General features: G+C 43.5%; 1 non-coding gene and 1 gene segment (V, D, J or C); both read right to left on the minus strand.

Annotated features, from left to right (window-relative positions):
* Nucleotides 1-7764: 7764 nt before the first annotated feature.
* LOC115292973 lies at nt 7765-7954 on the minus strand. The gene has a single exon (XR_003909274.1). It is a non-coding gene; the product is annotated as a U2 spliceosomal RNA (small nuclear RNA).
* An 11795-nt stretch (nt 7955-19749) lies between these two features.
* On the minus strand, nt 19750-20320 carry LOC115291330. The segment is given in 2 exon segments: nt 19750-20150; nt 20232-20320. Coding segments are annotated over 2 exon segments (447 nt in total).
* Nucleotides 20321-20631: the final 311 nt, after the last annotated feature.

A 20631-nucleotide genomic window follows, 5' to 3' on the forward strand; every position in this document is an offset into this window, starting at 1 on the left:
AAAAAAAATTGAGATACATTTGACATACAACAACATTCCTGGTGAGATATTGAACACTTTCTCAATGTGTTTGATAAGACACTATTACTTAATGGGCCACTCCTGCAGACCACTCCCACAGGTGTGGCAGGATTAAGAACCTGAGTGAGGGACAGAGAGCTCCCCAGAAGAGTGTCTGTGGATGCCAGGATCACTGGGGCATATGGGAATCTGAACCTATTCCCAGAGGGCTGGGGAGGCTGTGGGAAGAACTCCCGGCCCCCTCTGGATGGCCCACCACCACCTTGCTATGGAGGAACGCCACCTGCAGCCAGCTGGCCAGGGAAAGAGAGGTGTCAGGGTAAATACAAATCTAAATTGAAACAAAAAAAGTCAGTGAAGTGTCCTCTTGAATTTGGCTCAGATAGTGATTTCATCATTCATGGGATCTAGCCCCGCCATTGGGCTCTGTACTGACAGCTCAGAGCATGGTTGGGCTTCACTCTCCTACCCTCCCTCTCTGCCCCACCACTGCTCATGCAAATGCCCAGTCTATCTCTCTCTTTCAAAAAAGTCATTTCCCTACTGCAAGAAAGATAAAGAGAACTCATTCCTCCCTTTTTTTCAGAGAATTTGAGATTATGAATTCTTTCTCTGCTTTTCTTTGAAATGTGCCTAAGACTTTTTAAGCTGAACTGACCTGTTGACAGGGTAATCACTGCGACACGTTCCCTGAAGGTCTTAGGAACCATGGCTTTGAAATGTCATCATCTGGGAAGGTGGCGCCCCATCACACACTGTCTGTGGGACAGAGGGAGCCCAGCTTCACGGGCACCTGACTCCAAGCTGCAAGCCTACCTCCTATCATAAAAATATGAGAAATTCAACTTTTCTTTGGATAAAGAAAATTAACAACAGATGCCCACCCCACTTTCCAGGTGAATTTGTAATATATGGTGCTGTCACGTCCTTGAGGGTGGTTGTACCTCCATCAAAACCCTGTTGGTCATGTGTGTGTGGATGGTCTTTCACTCAGAGACCCGTTCTGTCCCATTATCTATTCCTTTGCCAGGATCACACTGTCTTTATTACTCTAATTATATTAAGACGTAAGACTGTGTAGGTGATCCCTCCAATTTGTTTTTCAGCACTGCTTTGGATGTTTCAGGTCCTTTGTCTATATACATTTAAAACTCAGTTTGCCCAGATCTACAAAAATGTTTGCTAAGTGTCTGACTGACATTCTATTAATTCTGCAAATCAGTTTGTGGGGAGCTGAAATCTTTCCTATGATATACCTTGAAATTTGTCTTCATTTATTTATGTCTTCTTTGGTTTATTTTATCTAGAGCATAGGTCCATATATAAGTTTTGTTAGATTTATACCTAAAAAATCAACTCTTGATTTCATTGATCTGTTCAATTGTTTGTGTGGCTTCCATCTTGTTTAATTCTGCTCTGATCTTTATTATTTCTTTTCTTTTGCTGGGTTTGGGATGTTCTTCCTGGGCCCATTCTACTTTCCTAGGCTCCTCGGAAAGAAAAGAGAGAACATTCAAATAGACAAAATCATGAAGGAAAATGGATCTATTACAACAGATCCCTCAGAAACACAAGCAATCATCAGTGATTGCTGTGAAAAATTATATGCCATCAAACTGGACAATCTGAAAGAAATGGACAAATTGTTAAATGCACATGCACTACCAAAATTCAAGCGGGAATAGATAGAAAATCTGAACAGACCCATAACCAGTGAAGAAATCGAATCTGTAAGAGTTACTTTAGGAAGGAGACCAAGTGGCCATTTTATTGCGGGTCAGAGAATAGTTCCAAGCACCGCCAGGCACTGACGACCCTCACACTCTGATCTGGAATATCTCAAACTGGAATGTCTCACTATGGAATTCCAGCATCCCCCACTGAAGTAATCAGCCAATCCTATCCTGCCACAGTCCAAAGATTCCCTTACTTGGCTATCTGCCCACCTGAGGTCAAATCCAGAACTCTTGCATCCATAAAACACCTTGCCCTCACGTACCTGGTGCGACTTCCCTGATCCCCCGCTTGGGAGTCACTAAACCTCGCCCAGGAATTGGAGACTTCAATAAAGGCTCTCTTGGCTCCATAACATGGTCTTGCTTTCTTTTCACCTCTGCCTCCATCTACTAAATTTTACATCTGGTGCCGAAACCCAGGAGAGGAGTTTTGAGTCCCGAGCTTCATGAAGGGGTGCCGCTCCTCTCTTGGGCAGACTCTCTGTGGGTGCATGTATGTGTGATTGTCTCTGTCCTGATCTGTGTCGGGGGTTTCTACCGACCTGTCAAAGTCACGAGGCACCTAATTGTCCACGAGGAGAGGGACCAGGTGGGAGCAGCGAATGTCCTCCTAAGTTTTCCACCTCCCTGTCCTGCTACTTGCTTTCTACCTATACAAAGTTCCCTAACAAAGGAGATAAGAACCCTCTTGCTGAGCGCTCTCCTTTGATCTGATCTGAGACCTCACCTTGGTGCCAAAAGAAAAAACGGAAAACTACACCTGACTGGCTGAGGCCCTCTTGCAAAGCTCAGCAGCTAATTGGGTAAGTTCCCTACATATCTAAGCCTTTCTGGGGATCCTGTTTGTAATCTCACATGCGTCAGAATTCCCTCTGATTCTCTGGCTTCTCAGTCATGGGAGATGCCCTACAGCCCAGACGCCTCTGGCCTTTTGTCCCAGCTGGTGATCAGAGAGACGTCTCTGATGAAGCTCCAGTCAAGCTCCAGGACTCTTTCGGATCAAAGGAACAATCTAGGGATGCCCTTTATTGTCCTGCGATTCTCTGATGCTTTAGAATGGGGAATAACAAAACTAAACAAGAACGTATGCTCACGCCCTTACAATGTCTCCTGAAAAACTTCCGACTCCTTGCTTATGCTAATGACCTCTACGGCAACCACCTAGTCCATCTCTGCACTACTATGTGGGCCCCTCTACAAATTGGACAATCAATCTAAATGGCCCCTGAGGGGTCCCTTGATTTCCACATTCTCACCGACCTAGATAATTTCTGCTGGAGGCAGGGCAAATGGGCAGAGGTTCCTTACGTTATGGCTTTTTTGGATCTGCATTGCTGTCCCAAACTCTGTTTCCCATCCTACTGCCCATATGTTCTTGGTCCTCACTTCCCAAACCCCCTTCTGCCTGAATCCCCCCACCCTCCTCCCCATCCACTATCTTGACCACTTAGATGATCTTATGGCCCCTTCCCGGCTCCTCCTCCAGTACCCAGTACCCCCCCCGGCCCCCCTCGCTGCCTCTCCTTAGGTACCTGTCCCCTTCGGCAGCAGCCCCTATCACCACTCATCAACAACCAAAAAATGCCCCCCCCCCGCAGCTGTCCTACCATAACCCAGGGAAGTAGCAGGAACAGAGGGGGTTGTTAGAATTCACATGTCCTTTTTACTACCAGACCTGTTGGCCATAAAAAAGTACTTGAGGTCATTGTCCTCCAACCCCTCACAATTCATCAAGAAATTCCAATATTTGGCCCAAGGGTATAATCTCACCTAGCATGATATCCATGTAATCTTAACCTCTACCTTAACCTCAGAGGAAAGAGAACAAGTCCAGGCAGCTCCTCACGACCACACAGACAATATTCATATTACCAGCCCCAGGATGCCTGTTGGGGCAAAGGCTGTACCGGCAGCGAACCCTAATTGAAATTACCAACAACAGGGAACTGGCCATAGGCGATGCAATGAGGTAACCCAATGCTTACTGACAGGCAAGCAAGCAGCCCCAAATAAGTCTGTTAATTTTAATGAGCTCCAAGAAATTATCCCGTAGCCCAATGAGAACCCACAACAGGGCTTAAGGCCATCCTCTCACTTTCGGTTTTACCTCTGCTGGCCAGGAGGCCTGGTTCCCATGTTCTTTGTCCTGCTCTTGTTTATTGTGTTGTTTTATTTCACTTGGACTGACACTATGGGACAGACTCAAACTACCCCTCGACTTTACTCTCAGACCATTTCAAGGACGTTAGGGAAAGAGCTGATGGATTTAGGCATAAAGTAAAAAAGAGAAGTTCTTTGTCATTTGCAGGAATGAATGGCCAGGCTTCAAAGTTGGATGGCCAGAATATGAGACCTTCACCCCCACCTTCATTAAAACCTTTTCTTTCTCCTAGGACCCTACCATCACCCAAGGAAACCGAAAGTATTAGAGCCCTCAGCACCAAAAAACAATGCCATGGTGCCAGTCTTTACCCTGAGGCCCCTCCCCCTTCCTACATGCATATTAAATAACTTCTCCAGTTTCAGGAAAAGAGGAAAGAACTATGGCTTTAATCAAAAGCCATCCTGACTGTGGACACACTGCCAGTGGGACTGGCCCACATTCTCTGGGATTGAGTAACCCCCAGAGGGCTCCTAAAATCTTAACTTTTCTCTTCTGCCTTCCCCTCCCACCCTCTGTTTCTGTGCCTACCTGGGTGTGATATGCCTCATTACCTCCTCCCACCTTCAGAAGCTACAAGCAAAGTGCACTTCCATAGTCATCTAGGTTTTGGGAGCCGGAGAGACACCCTTGTCTTTCCTGTCACCCTGAAAACAGCGCCAATAATCTATAAGAGTCACCCGTCTAAACCTCCAGAGGTAAGCTAGTTTATCATCTAAATTTTAAATGCACATGTGCTCTTGTCTGAGGTATTAAGTGGAAGCCTGGACACACGACTTCTGACCCCAGGGCCACACTGAGAGGTCAGTCGGGCCCTTTAGTAAACCTATAAACACCTATTTTGTGGTCACTTCTGTACCTGTTTTGTCCAGTTGTCATTGTCATTGCCATTGTTTTTGGTCTGATCTGTAAAAATTCTATGGGAGGGAATGTAATAACCTCTTATGTGTATGTGAGTGTGAATGTGTAACTCAGTCTGGCCTGCCTTCCAAGTGTCTATGGAAGCACTGGAATAGCTTCCAATTGTTAGTCACAAAGCTGAGACCTCTATGGCTAAGCATCACCTAAGTTCCTTCTGGACACGGCCAGATGAGCATTTGACTGGTCTCCTTATTAGAGAGGGCAACCCTACCCTTTTGTCTGTCTTTGCAACACCACCTCACAAGAACATTGTGGGTTTGGGACTATGCAGAGAGGGAGACCTTATTGGTCTGTTTGAGATAAAATCATACTGAAGGGGACTCTAACTCTCTGTTCCTCTGCCTAGTGAAACAAAACAAATGAAACCTAAAGTCTGCTCCTCTGTCTGAGTTGAAAAATTTTAAACTGGAAATTCTCCTTCTCTGTCCCCAATTCACCCCCACAGGCACCTCTCCTCTAGCCCTCCCTTCCCCATTCCTCTTTTATGCACCACCCGGGGGGAGGGGTGTAGGAAGGGGGGCGGGCCGGCCTGCATAACTGACTCAGACCACCAAAAGCAGACAGCCCCGTTACCTGGGGCAACCAGAGGGCCAATATGGTTGCTAAGGAGGCTGTTGTAGGTCCATTCATTATTGTAGCCTTACTGCTGCCAGACCAATGGTCACCTCCTTCCTGAACACCCTGAATATTCTAAAGATTTAGTCCACATCCAATGGGTGGGGAAAGGCCAATTTGAATTAATGACCTCTCCAGCCTCAGGCAATATCACCTCCTCCCCCTTCCCCTAGGTGATTAGAAACAAAAGACCACAGAAGTGAGATTTTTGCACCAAATTTCCAGGTCAAAATTAACTAGGGAACAAAATGTCTCCCGTGGGCTCAAACAAATCTTATTTGATGTTTAAATTAATTTAAGTTTGTTGGTTTGAAATAAAAACAGAAACAAACTTGTGTTCCATCAGGATCTGCCAAAAGTCAGATAGGTTCCTATTTCTCTGCTCCAATTTGTTAACAAGTATATGTTAAAAGGATGGTTAATTTGGTCTGTCTCATGGTTTTCATGGATAATAAAAACAATTTTGGCCAGATTAAGAAACTTTCTCTTAAGACATCTCTAATATGCAAGACGTCATAAATCATTTATCTTTTCTCTCTACTTAAACCATGTGAAATTCAAAAACTCACAGTAAATATTCTTTCATGGCAATTACAATTGTTTGCATAAGTTCAGTAAGAATCTGCTCATTTTATAGCAGGGCACCTTTGGAAATACTGGTTATTTTACCAAACTTTTGAGTGGAATGTCATGTTTGAGAGTCATACATAGACTCTCATATGACCAGACAGCTTTAAGGAACTAAGGTTGACTTTATGAAACATGGAGCCATAAAGCCTCATGGAAAAGTTGGCTTGACACCTCGCTTACAGAATTCCCAGCATCCTCCCCAGGTGAGTGAAGAAGGTCACTTCATGGCAGGTGCAGGGACCTCAGCATATCTTGCAAACCTCAAAAAGGAATTTTACCAACTCAACAGGTATTGCAGGCCTGTCTGATGGAAGGTGCTTGGCTGGACTTCTGGCCCAGAGAGGCTACTGAACGTTCAATCTGGAGATTCCTTATGAAAGGTCCCAGCAAAACAAGCGTTATAAAATCCTCATGAACAATCCTTATTCTTGCTGAGCTTATGTAAATAATCAGGCCAATATTGTTAAGGCTGGACTTAGTCCACAAAGGCATTGGTCTTAATCTGGCTATCTAAAAACGAGGTTTTTAGAGAGAAAAACTATGTTTCAACAATGCATCACCAGTCCGATGAGTTAAACTGTCTTTGCTCTTTGCCATCGGACTGGAAAATGTTGCCGCCAGAAAGCAGGAGAAACAGCAAAAAGTTCCTAATTACACTCATCTTTCTCTTATGGATAGGATGTTCTCTTGGTATTAATTGCCTCTAACCTGGGCATGAGATTCCAACACGGCAAAAGGCAAGGGGAGCCTACACCTCTACCACCAGACACTAATGGGGGTCTTTGAGCAGCGGCTAGACGGCCCACAAGTTGTCTAAGGTTAATAGTGTACTATAGGGAAAAGATGAGTCTCTGGCCACCTATTAGAAAGAATCATGAAAGCATATCGCACTTGTACGCCCAGGGATTCCTGAAGAACCGGGAAACCAATCTGCTGTCATTCTTACTTTTGTAAACCAGACAGCACCAGATATTAAAAACCCTAAAAAGAGACCCTCACCAAATTAACCATGGAGACTGGTGGAGATTGGATAGCTCTCCTTCCCTATGCCCTTTGCAGGGTAAAAATTCCCCTTATACCCCAGTACTTACACCTTATAAAATTATGTTTGGGAGACCCCCTCCCATTATTCCTAACCCTAAATCAAAATTATTAGCTGAGATTAAAGATCATAATTTGTTTGGTTCTTTCAAAAGACTTCAGCACGATCACCAAGACGTCTAGCCCCATCTAAAGGATGCATTAACTAAGGTAAGGCCATTGATGTCCATCTAGCCAAGCTAGAAAGCTCTATTCATCATTTACATCATTCCTTGGATTTCTTAACTGAAATGGTGCTACAAAACAGGCAAGGGTTAGACTTACTACTATTACACCAAGGAGGCTATGCCAGGATTTAGGGGAACAATGTTGCTTCTATGCCAATAGCTCAGGAATTGTACAAGATAATCTTAGCCGTGGTTAATGGCCACCTATAAGAAAGGGCAAAAATAAGGAGCCAAAACCAAAACTTGTATGAGAGCCTCTTCAGCTGATCTCCACCCTCTTGTCCGCCTTAGCCGGACCCATCACCTCATTACTCCTCATAGCCCTACTGGGGTCGTGCTTGTTCCACTGCTTTTCCAATTTTTTACAAGAAGAATTGACAAGACTCACCAACTGAGCTGTTACCCACCTGCTGCTGGTTCACCGGTACTCTTCCATTCCGACCACAGACCCCAATCATCACGCCGTTCCCTTCTCAGCAGGAAGTAGCCATAGACCTGATGCGGCCCCATAACACCAGAAAGGTCGGAATGTAAGAGTTACTTTATTAAACTGAGAAGAACAGACACTACACTTGATCTTAGCCAAAAGGCCGAGAAGCGATAAGAGTCACTTTAGGAAGGTGACCAAGTGGCCATTTTATTGAAGGTCAGAGAATAGTTCCAGACACTGCCAGGGTCTGACAACCCCCACTCTCTGATCTGAAATGTCTCAAACTGGAATGTCTCACCATGGAATTCCAGCATCCCCCACCGAAGTGAACAGCCAGTCCTATCCTGCCACAGTCCAATCATGCCCTTACTTGGCTATCTGCCCACCTGACATCAAACCCGGAACTCTTGCTTCCATAAAACACCTTGCCCTCCTATACCTGGCATGACTTCCTTCACTCCCCACCCCAGAATCATGGAACCTCTCCCAGGAATTGGAGACTTCAATAAAGGCTCTTTTGGCTCCATAACTTGGTCTCTCTTTCCTCTCGCCACTGCGTCCATCTATAAAATTTTACGGTATCAGCTATCAAAAATCTCCCAGTGAATAAAAGCCCAGCGCTGGATGGATTCCCAGGGGAAGTCTACCAGACACTTAAAGCAGAGTTGACACCGAACCTTCTCAGGCTATTCCAAAAAATACAAATGGAAGGAAGACTTCCGGATTCATTCTACAAAGCACATATCACTTTGATTCCTAAGCCAGGCAGAGACCCAACAAAAAAAGAGAACTACAGGCCAATATCCTTAATGAATACATATGCAAAAATACTCAACAAGATACTAGCAAACCAAATTCAACAGCATATAAAAAGTATTATCCATTATGATCAAGTGGGATTTATTCCTGGGTTACAAGGCTGGTTCAGTATTCGCAAATTCATTACTGTGATACATTATATTAACAAAACAAAAAAAAAACATATGATCCTGTTGATAGATGTAGAAAAAAACATTTGACAAAAATACAACATCTCTTCTTGATAAAAACCCTCGATAAAATCGGGATAGAAGGAACTTACTTAAACATCATAAAAGTCATTTACGAAAAGCCCACAGCCAATGTCATCCTTAATGGGGATAAACTGAGAGCTTTCCCCCTGAAATCAGGGACACAACAGGAATGTTCACTCTCACCAATGTTGTTTAACAACATAGAGTTGGAAGTCCTAACATCAGCAATCAGACAACAAAAGGAAATAAAAGGCATCAGTATTAGCAAAGAAGAAGTCAAACCTTCCCTTTTTGGATATGACATGATAATCTACATGGAAAACCCGATTGACTCCACCAGAAGCCTTCTAGAACTGATCAATGAATTCAGTAACGTTGCAGGGTACAAAGTCAAAGTACAGAAATCAGTTACATTCTTATGTAAGAAAAATGAAGCAACAGAAAGAGAAATTAAGAAACAGATTTCATCCACAATAGCACGAAAACCATAAAATACCTAGGAATAACTGAAAACTATAGAAGACTTATGAAGGAAATTGAAGAAGACCAAAAAAAATGGAAAAACATTCCGTGCTCATGGATTGGAAGAAAAACCATTGTTAAAATGTCATTATTATCCATAGCTATTTACACATTCAATGCAATCCCCATCAAAGTCTCGCCAGCATTCTTCTCAGAGTTAGAACAAACTACCTTAAAATTCGTTTGGAACCACAAAAAAACCAAACTAGCCAAAGTAATATTAAAGAAGAAAACCAAAACAGGAGGCACCACAACCCCAGACTTTAGCCTCTACTACAAAGCTGTCATCATCAAGACAGTATGGTTTTGGCTCAAAACCAGACACATGGACCAATGGAATAGAGAACCCAGATCTGGACCCATAAATATATGGCCTCTTAATCTTTGATAAAGCAGGTAGGAGTATCCAACGGGAAAAAGACAGCCTCTTCAACAGGTGGTGTTGGGAGAACTAGACAACAACATGTTAAAAAAATGAAATTAGACCACTTTCTTATACCATTTGCAAAAATAAACTCAAAATGGATAAGAGACTTGAATGTGAGACAGGAAACCTTAAAAACCCTAGAAGAGAAAGCGAAAAATAGCCTCCTAGACGTCAATCACAGCAATTTCCATCCCTGGAGGCAAGGGAATCAGGAATGAAAATGAACTACTGGGACTTCATCACGATAAAATCTTCTGCAATGCAAAGGAAACAAGCAAAATACTAATAGGCAACCAACAGAATGGGAAATGATAGTGGCAAATGGCATATCAGATAAAGGGCTAGTATCCAAAATATACAAGAAGCTCACTAAACTCCATACCCGAAATATGAATAATCCAGTGAAGAAATGGGCAGAAGTCCTGAACAGATACTTCTCCAAAGAGAACATCCAGATGGCCAGCAGGCACATGAAACGATGCTCAGTGTCACTTATCATCAGGGAAATAGAAATCAAAACCACAATGAGATACCACCTCACACTGATCAGAGTCGCTAAAATAAACAAATCAAGAAAATATAAATGCTGGAGTGAATATGGTGAAACGGGCACTCTCCTACACTGTTGGTGGGAATGTAAACTGGTGCAGCTGTTCTGGAAAACAGTGTGGAGGTTCCTCAAAAAAGTATCAATAGAACTCCCCTATGAGCCAGCAATAGCACTGCTAGATATACCTAAAGGATACAGAAAGGCTGATGCATAGGAGTACATTTACCAAATGTTCATAGGAGCACTTTCAACAATAGCCAAATCATGGAAAGAGCCTAAATGTCCATCACCTGATAAATGGATCAAGAAGATGTGGTATATATATTCAATGGAGTACTATATGGCAATGAGGAAGAATGAAATCTGGCCATTTGTACCAAAGTAGATGGACCTCGAGGGTGTCATGCTAAGTGAAGTACATCAGGCAGAGAAGGACAGATACCATATGTTTGCACTCATAGGTCTAACAGGACAAACCTAACAGAGGACCATAGGGAGGGGAAGGGGGAAAGAGTTGGGGAGAGTGAGGGACACAAATCATGAGACACTATTAAATACTGAAAACGAACCATGGACTGAAGGTGGAGGGGAAAGGAGGAAGGGTTTGATGGTCACAGTGGGGGGCACTTGTGGGGAGAAGCACTGGGTGTTATATGGAAAACAATTTGACAATAATCTATTATAAAAAAAGATTCATACCTAAATATTTAAGCCTTTTGGGGGGATATTGCAAATTGTATTGTTTTATATATACATATATATTGTTTTTAAAAGTTTACTTGTTTATTTTGAGGGAGGGAAGCCAGTAGGGGAAGGACAAAGAAGGAGAGAGAGAGAGAGAGAGAGAGAGACAGAGACAGAGACAGAGAGACAGAGACAGAGAGAGACAGAGAGAGAAGATCCCAAGCAGGTTCCACACCATCAGCACAGACCCTGATGCAGGGCTCAAACTCACAAACCATGAGATTATGACCTGAGTTGAAACCAGGAGTCAGATGCTCAATGGACTGAGCCACCCAGATGTCCCTTACTTTAATATTGGATTCTATTTAGACATTGTTAGTATATAGAAATAGATTATTTTTTTGTGTATTGACCTGTGATCTTTCTAAAGTCACTTATTAAATTATCGCTGATTTGGGGGTAGATTCCTTTTATTATTTCCTCAAAGGTACATATGTGTCTACCAATATGGACATCTGCTTTCCTTTCACATTTGCACATCTTTCTGTATGTTTAGTCTTATTGCAGTTGTTAAGTTTCAAGTAAAATGTTGAATAAATGTGGGGAAGAGTAAATATCCTTGACTTTTACAGATCTGAGGGGGAATCATTTAGCTTTTCACCATGAAGCACGATGTTAGCTGTGGGTTTCTCTTTAGAGGAATGAGGAAGCTTATCCAAGCTCTCCAAGAGTTTTTATCGTCAGTGGATGCTGTACTTTATCAAATACTTTCCTCTCTCAATTGACATAGTCATCAGAGTATTCTCCTTTATGCAGCTGACATGTTGGATGAAATTGATTCATTTAAAAATGTGGAAGCAGGGGCGCCTGGGTGGGTCAGTTGGTTAAATCAGTAGATTCTGGCTCAGATCATGATTTCATGGTTGTGGTATGCTGACAGCATGGAGCCTGCTTGAGATTCTCTCTCCCTATATTTCTGCCCCTCCCTCTCCTCTACCTCAAAAAAAAAAAATACGGAAGCACCTTTGATTTGCAGGTATCATTCCTGCTTTGTCATGGCATGTTAATATTTTTATATATTCCTGATAAGATTTGGTGATATAGTAAAACATTGGATTTCAAGTAAATTGTTCTGTAAGTGTTCCACAAGAGAAAATATTTTAGTAAGTTTTAACTTGAGAAACAAGTGATGTCTTACAATACAAGTAGTATGTGATGTCAAATGTCAGGTAATCACAGCTAAGCCAATGGTTCTTCTCTCTCTCTCCCCCTTCCTCTGTCCCCCTTCCACTTTCTCCCTCCTTCTCTCTCTTTCTTTCTCTCTCTCTCTCTCTCTCCAGAATTGTGGGGGATCATCTCCCATGCTCAGATGCTCGGTCTCAAGCCACAGTGTTTGGCAGAAATCACTGATTTTTCAGAACATTGGGAGATGCCCACAACTGGCATGAGTATATTTTTTGTCACTTCAAGGCACCTATGAGCAGTCCTCTGATTTCCCTTACAAAAGTAAGCTTAGGAATGCTTTGCTTCATTCTAGGTCAGGCTGCCTACAGATAGAGACCCTTTTCTCTGCTGCCTTATTGCCAGTTACATTAAATTCAGTACACGACAAGAGTTGATTAATACTGTACTGTAGTCAACATCCGTGGGAGCATATATAATGATCCCCATGCAGAAAAAGGTTGAAAAGAAAAACAGTAAGAAGAAGGAGATGATTATGGTGGAATTTAAGAAGGAAATTATCAAGAAGTACAAAGGAGGCACGTGAGTGACCAAAATTGCAAGATTTTATAAGAAGTCTACATTGACTATTTGCACAATATTAAAGAAGAAAGAAGAAATAAGGGAGCTAGATGCAATAAAAGGAGTCACGTGTATATCAAAGCAATTGCCATGTGTTCTCAAAGATGTTGAAAATTTGCTACTGGCTTGGATACATGAGAAGCAACTACCAGCTGGTAACGTGACCAAGAACTTTATCTGCGAGAAGGCAAAGGCCTTGTACACCAACCTCGTAAGTAAACTTCCAGGTATGTCAACATTAAAAAAAGTCTTCAAAGCAAGCAGGGGATAGTTTAATGACTTTAAGAGGAGAAGTGGCATCTGTAGTTTAAGGCACAGAGAGGCTATGAGTTTGGATGGTACAGCAGCTGAGGTGTTCACTACCTAATTCAAGAAGTTAATGGCATCAAAGTGTTGTCGTGTCCCGCCCTGGCCAGCAGGGTGGAAAATCCTTGCGGGTTCTTGATCCTGAGGGAGGGAGAGAAAGGGCAGGAGGGAGATGCAGAGAGTGGAGACAGCACACGGTATCAGATCAAGCCTCTTCTTTATTCAGAAAAAACTGTATCTTATAAAGGTTTCAAGGCAGGAAAACAAGGCAGCTGACCTAGGTCGGTTGCTAGGAAACTGGGTCAAGGGATTAAAGCTAGGGTAAAGAAGGAAATAAACTAAAGTTTTTAGCACAGCACTGAAGGGCCGATATCACCCTGCCTGTAGGCAATTGATCTTTGTTCTTCTGGCTTCTCCTCTGACAGGGAGTGGCACTCCCCTGCCTATTTTTGCAACTCCACTCAGGGAGTGACATATCTGGCTAGCAAATGGCCAAGCAGCTGAATCTTTGGCGCTCCCCACAAAGTATTGCCCCCTGGAACGGGTTTTCTAACTATGGTGAGATAGGTCTTCTTTGAAAAGAGATGCCAAAGAGGACCTACATTGCAGAAGAAGAGAATGCAGCGCACGGTCACAAGCCCATGAAGATCATTTCATCTTGTTTTGTGCTAATGCAAGCAGTGATTTCAATGCCAAGCCCCTGATCATGTATCATTCTGAGAATCCACAAGCTTTCCAGAAATGCAAGGTGCAGAAAACCCGGTTAAATGTTCTGTGGAGGTCCAAGGGCCAGACTTGGGTCACTCATGTCTTGTTTTTTGAGTGGATCAATGAGGTTTTTGGTCCTGCAGTGAAGAATTACCTTCTAGAGAAAATTCTGCCACTCAAAGCCTTGTTGGTTATGGGCATGCTTCTCCTCATCCTCCAGGCTTTGAGGATGACTTAGTAAAGGAGTTCAAGTTCATTAAGGTCACATTCCTTCCTCCAAAGACCACTCGAATCCTTCGTCCCATGGATCAGCAGGTCATTTTGAACTTTAAAAAGTTTTATACCAAAAAATAAAAAATAATTAAAAGCTTTATACCAAAGCACCATTTCAGCAATGCTTTATGGTGACCGAAGGAACAAATGTTACCCTCTGAGAGCTTTGGAAAAATCATTTCCACATCGGGAACTGCCCCAAGATTATCAGTAAAGCCTGGGATGGGGTCCCCAACAGAACTCATAGTTCTGCTTGGAGAAAACTGGCCTGGTTGTGTTCTTGTGCATGACTTTGAGGGGCTTGTCATGGACAGCAGCCTCCAGTTGTGGATGAAATTGTGTCCTTGGGGAAGACCGTGGGGCTGGGGGTGAATGAGGAAGACATTCAGGAGCTGGTGGAGGAGCGTGGCCAGGACCGACCACTGATGAACCAATGGATCTGCATCACGAGCAAGAACTGGAAGTTATGGAGGAGACTTCATCTGCAGAGGAGGAGGAGGAGGGAAGGAGGAGGAATCCCTCGAACCAAATGAGACACATTGACATGTGTCAAATGTGGGAAACAGTACAAAATTTTGTAGAAAAACACCCGAAGAAGGCTGTAGCAGTGTGAGCAATGAATATGTTTAAAAACAATGCATGTCACATTTCCGCGAAATCCTCAAAAGGATGCAAAAGCAAGTGTCATTGGATAGGTTCCTTGTTAAAGTTGCACGGTTGCGGGGGACCAGCCCATGCACCCCAATCGAAAGGTCCCAAGTAGGGAGTTGGTGTTGGTGCAATATCTATAAGAAAGAAGCAGACAAAGACGGACAAGACAGACAAGGGTCATGGTGGAAAAAGCCACGTTTTACTTAGATGGCCAGGGTCTTATATACCATGGGTGATTACATCATTTCTTTAATGGTTACATAGTTCAAGGTCTTTGAAGTGAAGACATGCTCCAGAAAGGGTCATGTTTAACAGAACAGGTGTAAATATCAGGAATTATCAAGTCATTGCAAGAGAGGGATTCCCTAATAATAGTCTGGCTCCAAGCAGAAGATGAGGCTGAAGAATTCAATGAGGAGATTTACATTCCTTAAAACCACGAATCAGTCATGCATGGGCAAGATGCTCTTAATTTAATAGGCAAATCTTTTGGCAGAGGTTTGCGGTTTACTCCCAACAGTAGACAAAGAGCTAGAAAGCAAAGTCAGGGGAGGGCTGCCACCACTGAAGGAACCAAGTTGATTCAAAGCCTACAAGTATATGTCTCTTTACAAAGCAATGAGAAAGTCACAGACAGGATGAATAGAAGCAACATGTGTGGCCCAGGAGACCAAATATTGTTTGAGGGTTATTTTTGCCTACTGGGCCCCAACACATGGAAAGAAAAACATTACATGGAGCCAATAGATAACAGTGATTTCATTAGTGATAGTGAAAGTCATCCTACCCAATAACCCTCCTCTCTGGTCTCCCTCACACCAGCTAGGAAGGTTTTCAAAGGGAAGTGCAGCCTAATTTATTTTTATAATTTGTATTTTCTTTATTATTTTGTATTATATTACAGATTTGTAATCTATATATATGAATTTTTTGGGTTGTGGAATGAATCATCTGTGTCTCTATTATTTCTTATGGGGAAATTCATTTTGATAAATGAGTGCTTTGGATTGCAAGTATGTTTCCAGAAAGAATTATGCTCGCAAACCAAGGTTTTACTGTATTTTGCAAAGGAGCTTAGAATCTATGTTAATAAGGGATAGTGGTCTGAAGTTTTCTTTCTTTGTAGTGACTGTACAGAGAATGTGGTCTCATGAAACACAGTGGGGAACATTTTTATATTTCCTCATTAGTTTCTGATATTGATGATTTGTCTCCTTCTTTTGGCAGTCTTGCTAACGTTTGCTCGGTTGGATTGATCTTTTCAAACAATCTGCTTTTGCCATAATTCATTTTCTTTATTCTTTTTCTGTTTTCAGTTTCATTGATCTATATTCAGCTTTATTTTCCCTTCCTTCTGCTTGATTTTATTTTATTTTTATTTTCCTTTTCTAATTTCTTAAGGTAGAAGCTTAGGCTATTAAGATCTTTATTATTTTCTGGTGTAAGTGTTTAATGCTATGTGTTTCTTTCTAAGTACTGTTTTATCTGCATCCCACAGATTTTGATATTTTGTAATTTTGTTGTCAGTGAATTTTGCCTTAAATTTTGGAATACAGTTTCACTTAGTTTAGAATTTGTAAGATTTAATAGATGGAAGCAGAGATGAAAGGAAAGAGGGAAGCCAGGCTATGGAGCCAAGAAGGCCTTTATTTGGGGTCCACAGTCCTCAGGCGAGGTTCCGTGACTCAAATACTGGGCAGAGTCAGGGAAGTTGCACGCGATAGGTGATGGGCGGGGGGTTTTAAGGGTGAGGGGTTTCAGGTTGTTCTTGGGGGGCTGATTACCAAGTAAGGGCATTTTAGGATCACAGTGGGACAGGATAAGTTGCCTGTCTCATCGGGGTGGGGGAAAACTGGAGCTTCATGATTGGCTGTTTCCAAATGGGGCAGGGCATCCCAGGTCTGCAGGTGAGGGGCTGGGGTCATCTGTGCAAGTGTTCTCCTCCAGCCCCCGGAGAGATGGCTGCTAGGTCGCCATCCCAAGGTGACTCCCAAGGTGACTCTTACAGAATTCTCAGATGATGGCTTTACATTTTCCTTCAGCACTTTACAGTTCTAACACCATTGCCTTCTGCTTTGGTTGTTTTTCATGGAAAGTTTTAATGTTGCTATTAACCTATTCCTCTCTTCATAATGTGTTTTGTTCCTTTGCTGCTTTAGGATTTTCCTTTTTCATTAGTTTTCAGGAATTTGATTTTGATGCGTTTTGATTGAATTTTCTTTTTCTTTTTCTTATGTTTTTTTATTTATTTTTGAGACAGAGAGAAACCGAACATGTGTGGGGGAGGGGCAGAGAGAGAGGGAGATGCAGAATCCGAAGCAGACTCCAGGCTCTGAGCTGTCAGCACAGAGCCCGATGTGGGCCTCGAACCCACGAACTGACAGATCATGACCTGAGCCAAAGTCAGATGCTTTACTGACTGAGCGACACAGGTGCCCCTTGATTGAATTTTCTTTATTTTTATTCTTGGGGCATTTTGGTATTCATAGATCTATTTTACATCAATTTCTGAAATTATGTTCCACGATTCCAGTTACATATCTATATTTAAATACACATATGTATGTATACATGTGTAATACATGCATGCACACGTATGTATGTATATGATAGACTGCTTTTATTGTCTCTTATATTACTGACATTTGGCTATTTTTTTGGAAACATTCTGTGCTAAATTTTGGATGGTTTTTATTACTCTTCTTCAAGTTAGCTCATGGTTTAATATGTTAATACACAGTGTTAATCTTATTCCACACAATTTTCAGATATTATATTCAACTTTTTTTAACTCCAGGAAATTCAAAATACAGAACAGTTCTAGTAAAATTACTTTTGTGTTAGATGAAAACATTATGTGTTTATTCAACACAGGCAGGCTGTGAGCAGACCATAGCCAGCGGTCACTGGTCACCTGTACTGTAACATCAAGCCCTTGGCCACTGCCCAAGATTTCTCAGTTGTCTCCTAAAATGGACATATTTACTGGAGTTGAGACCCAAGAAAGTATTAAGGACTCTTGACTATTTAAAGCAATTGAGCAGAGGCAGTAAGTGACTTTATCTGAGGGGTGTTGTTAAAGAAATGCAAGACAGGAAGATAAGAAAAATGAGAGTCCTGGGGGGAGGCACACACTCCTAGGGGATAAAATGACGCACCAGACTAACAGAGGATATATGCTCCCATACATGGTCTCAGGAGCTGGTCCCTTGGCTGTGTGGTCCTGAGCACACCCTGGTGACCTGAGTGCCCACCCACCCCCACCCTGCCATGTGACCTGAACAACCACTGGACCCTGAGCGCCCCCTGGTGGATCCTGAACGTCCCCTGGTGTCCTTAGCTCTCCCTGGTGACCTGAGCACCCCTTTGTGACCTGACCACCCCCTGGTGTACCCAGAGCCCCTTGGTGACCCGATGGCCCCTTCATAACTTGAAGACCCCTGTAGCCCAGCACCTCCTGTTTCTCTTCAGGGAGGTTTGTGTCTGGGCTCACAATGACATCCGCTTGTGGTGCCTCCCGCACAGCAATGCAAGGCCGTGTCCTTAGTGGTCACTGAGCTCAGGTGCAGATGAGCTGGTTCCTGGGCGTGTCAGCAGTGCTGGAGATGTGGTCTTGAGTCTTCCTGTCTCTGTCATCTCTGTCATCTCTGGATCTTTTTATCAGTTTAAAAAATGCTTTTAGGTTTATCTATTGTGGACCTGAAGATTGTTATCACTGTCACAATGTTTCACAAAAGGTATTTCTCCCAGGGTGTGGAATTGATGTTCTGAATTCTTGTTCCACAGGAATGAGGGTTTTCATTTAAAGGGTCCATTGCTGTCTTGGGGACATAGCTATTCCAAAGGACATGCACGTACCCCTGTGAAAGTAGCTTCCTTCCCACGTACTGATAGCATTTAACACCATATTCTCTCTAAACATTAGGTAAGGTTTTCTCTTCACTACGCTGTGGGTTTCTTATTACCAACACATGCCCATATTTTTGCCTTTTCTTCTAGATATTATACTTCTTACATGTTTTCCATGAACTAAGCCAAGGGGAGGATTCTCCTTTCTGTGCTATACAGACTGGAAAGGCTGATGGAATATTATAAAATTTGAAACAAAAATGAGCTTGGATGTAAGAGGTGAGTTCTGTCAGGGTCCAGAAATAGACTAAAACTAAAGAGTATTTGAACTGAGAATGAAATCCACAGTGGATTTCATGCATCCAGGATGGGAACAGCCACACAGTTTGTAGGGCTAGAGTTGAGCTCCCTGACTTAGGTGGGGTGCTCTAATTCATTTAGACCATGATGCCAGGTGGGAGATGCCCACTCACTAGAAGCAGTGTGGACATAGTGGTAAACCAAACACTGAGCCCCTGATGTCCATGAAGTGGTCTGAGTGTTTATCTCATCAATGGGAACAGCAACATTGAGCTCAGAAATTTCCTTATGGAATGGCAGAGAAGCAAGTGGACCCTGGGCAGAAGGAACAAGATGCCCCCCAGACAATGTGCCCCAACCAGGGACCAGGGCTCCTGTAGTGATGCCTTATAGTTAGAAACCACGTTATGCACAAAGGAGAGCTGTGGACCTCCGAGGACCAATAAGAGAAGGTAACCCCTTAGAGATAGCAGAGAATTTCAAGTATAATTTTCTACTATTCTGAAGTGGATTTTATCTGTAGGTTTCAGTTAATGCCAGAATCACTGAATTACAGAGGTCTGACCAAGAACCATGTGAGAGAAAGAAGTAAGGGGAGACAGAGCATTGTGCATGGACCTCTCAGTGCACGTACTTCACATTGTAAAAGATGGCATCATCTAGATGCTCCAAACATCACACTGGGATTGAAACAAAAGAGAGCCCAGGCAGGAAAGAAAGAGAGGTCCCCAGAGGTCAGCGTGTCAGGGAGAGACAGCTGCAGATACTGATAGTGAGGTCCTCACTCTCTGGTTCTGTGCTCTGGTCCTGCTTCTGGGTTGGTTCTGTAGGTGTGGGATCCTAAGCATCTCCTGATGTTCTGAGTTCCCCTGGCAGGTCCTCTACGCCCCCTTGCGGATCCCCAGCGCCCTGCAGCCCAGCCTCTCCAGGTCCCTGCACTGAGGTTTGTGTCTGAGCCCACAGTGACTCTCCCTCACTGTGCCTCTGGCACAGTAATACAAGGCCGTGTCCTCGGCGGTCATGGAGCTCAGCTGCAGGGAGAACTGGTTCTTGGATGTGTCAGCAGTGATGGTGATGCGGCCCTGGAAAGCCGGGTTGTAGCTGGTACTGCCCGTCCAGTACCCCATCCACTCCAGCGCTTTTCCAGGGCGCTGGCGGATCCAGTTCCAGACGTAACTGCTGCTGACAGAGCCCCCGGAGACAACGCAGGTCAGAGAGAGGGTCTGTGAAGGCTTCACCAGTCCTGGGCCAGACTCCCGAAGTGTAAGTTGAGACAGGACACCTGGGGGCAAGGAGAGTCATGGTGAGTCCATCCCATCCCCCAGAAAGGCCCTCGTCTATCCCAGAGCCCCCAGACCCTCACCCAGTGGAGCTGCCAGCAGGCAAAGGAGGGACCACAGCATCTGCATGTCTGTCTTCTAGATGGAGACCCTGCACACTGGCCTTTGCCTGTGATGCGGATCTTTTCTGGGAGCACATCAGGTCATTTGCATGTGGGCCCCATGGGGGTGGGGAGGTATTTAAAATGTTGAACCCGGGTGACTGTCACCAGTTCCTGATGTCCTGGTGTTGGGCAGTATGGGAACCACTGAGCTGGTCCTAGTGATCTGGGCTCCAGTTCTGCACAAGCTGATCCTGGGCCCTGTTTGCTTGAGAGGGTTAGTGCTGTAGTTGATGAAGATTTGGAAACCTTATGAAGTTTCTCTTATATTCTATCCTTAGGCTGTGCAATTGTGGGCTGCAATTTCAATCTCCAGAGTTAA

This window comes from Suricata suricatta, chromosome 5, assembly GCF_006229205.1.
Source record: "Suricata suricatta isolate VVHF042 chromosome 5, meerkat_22Aug2017_6uvM2_HiC, whole genome shotgun sequence".
Lineage (NCBI taxonomy): Eukaryota > Metazoa > Chordata > Mammalia > Carnivora > Herpestidae > Suricata > Suricata suricatta.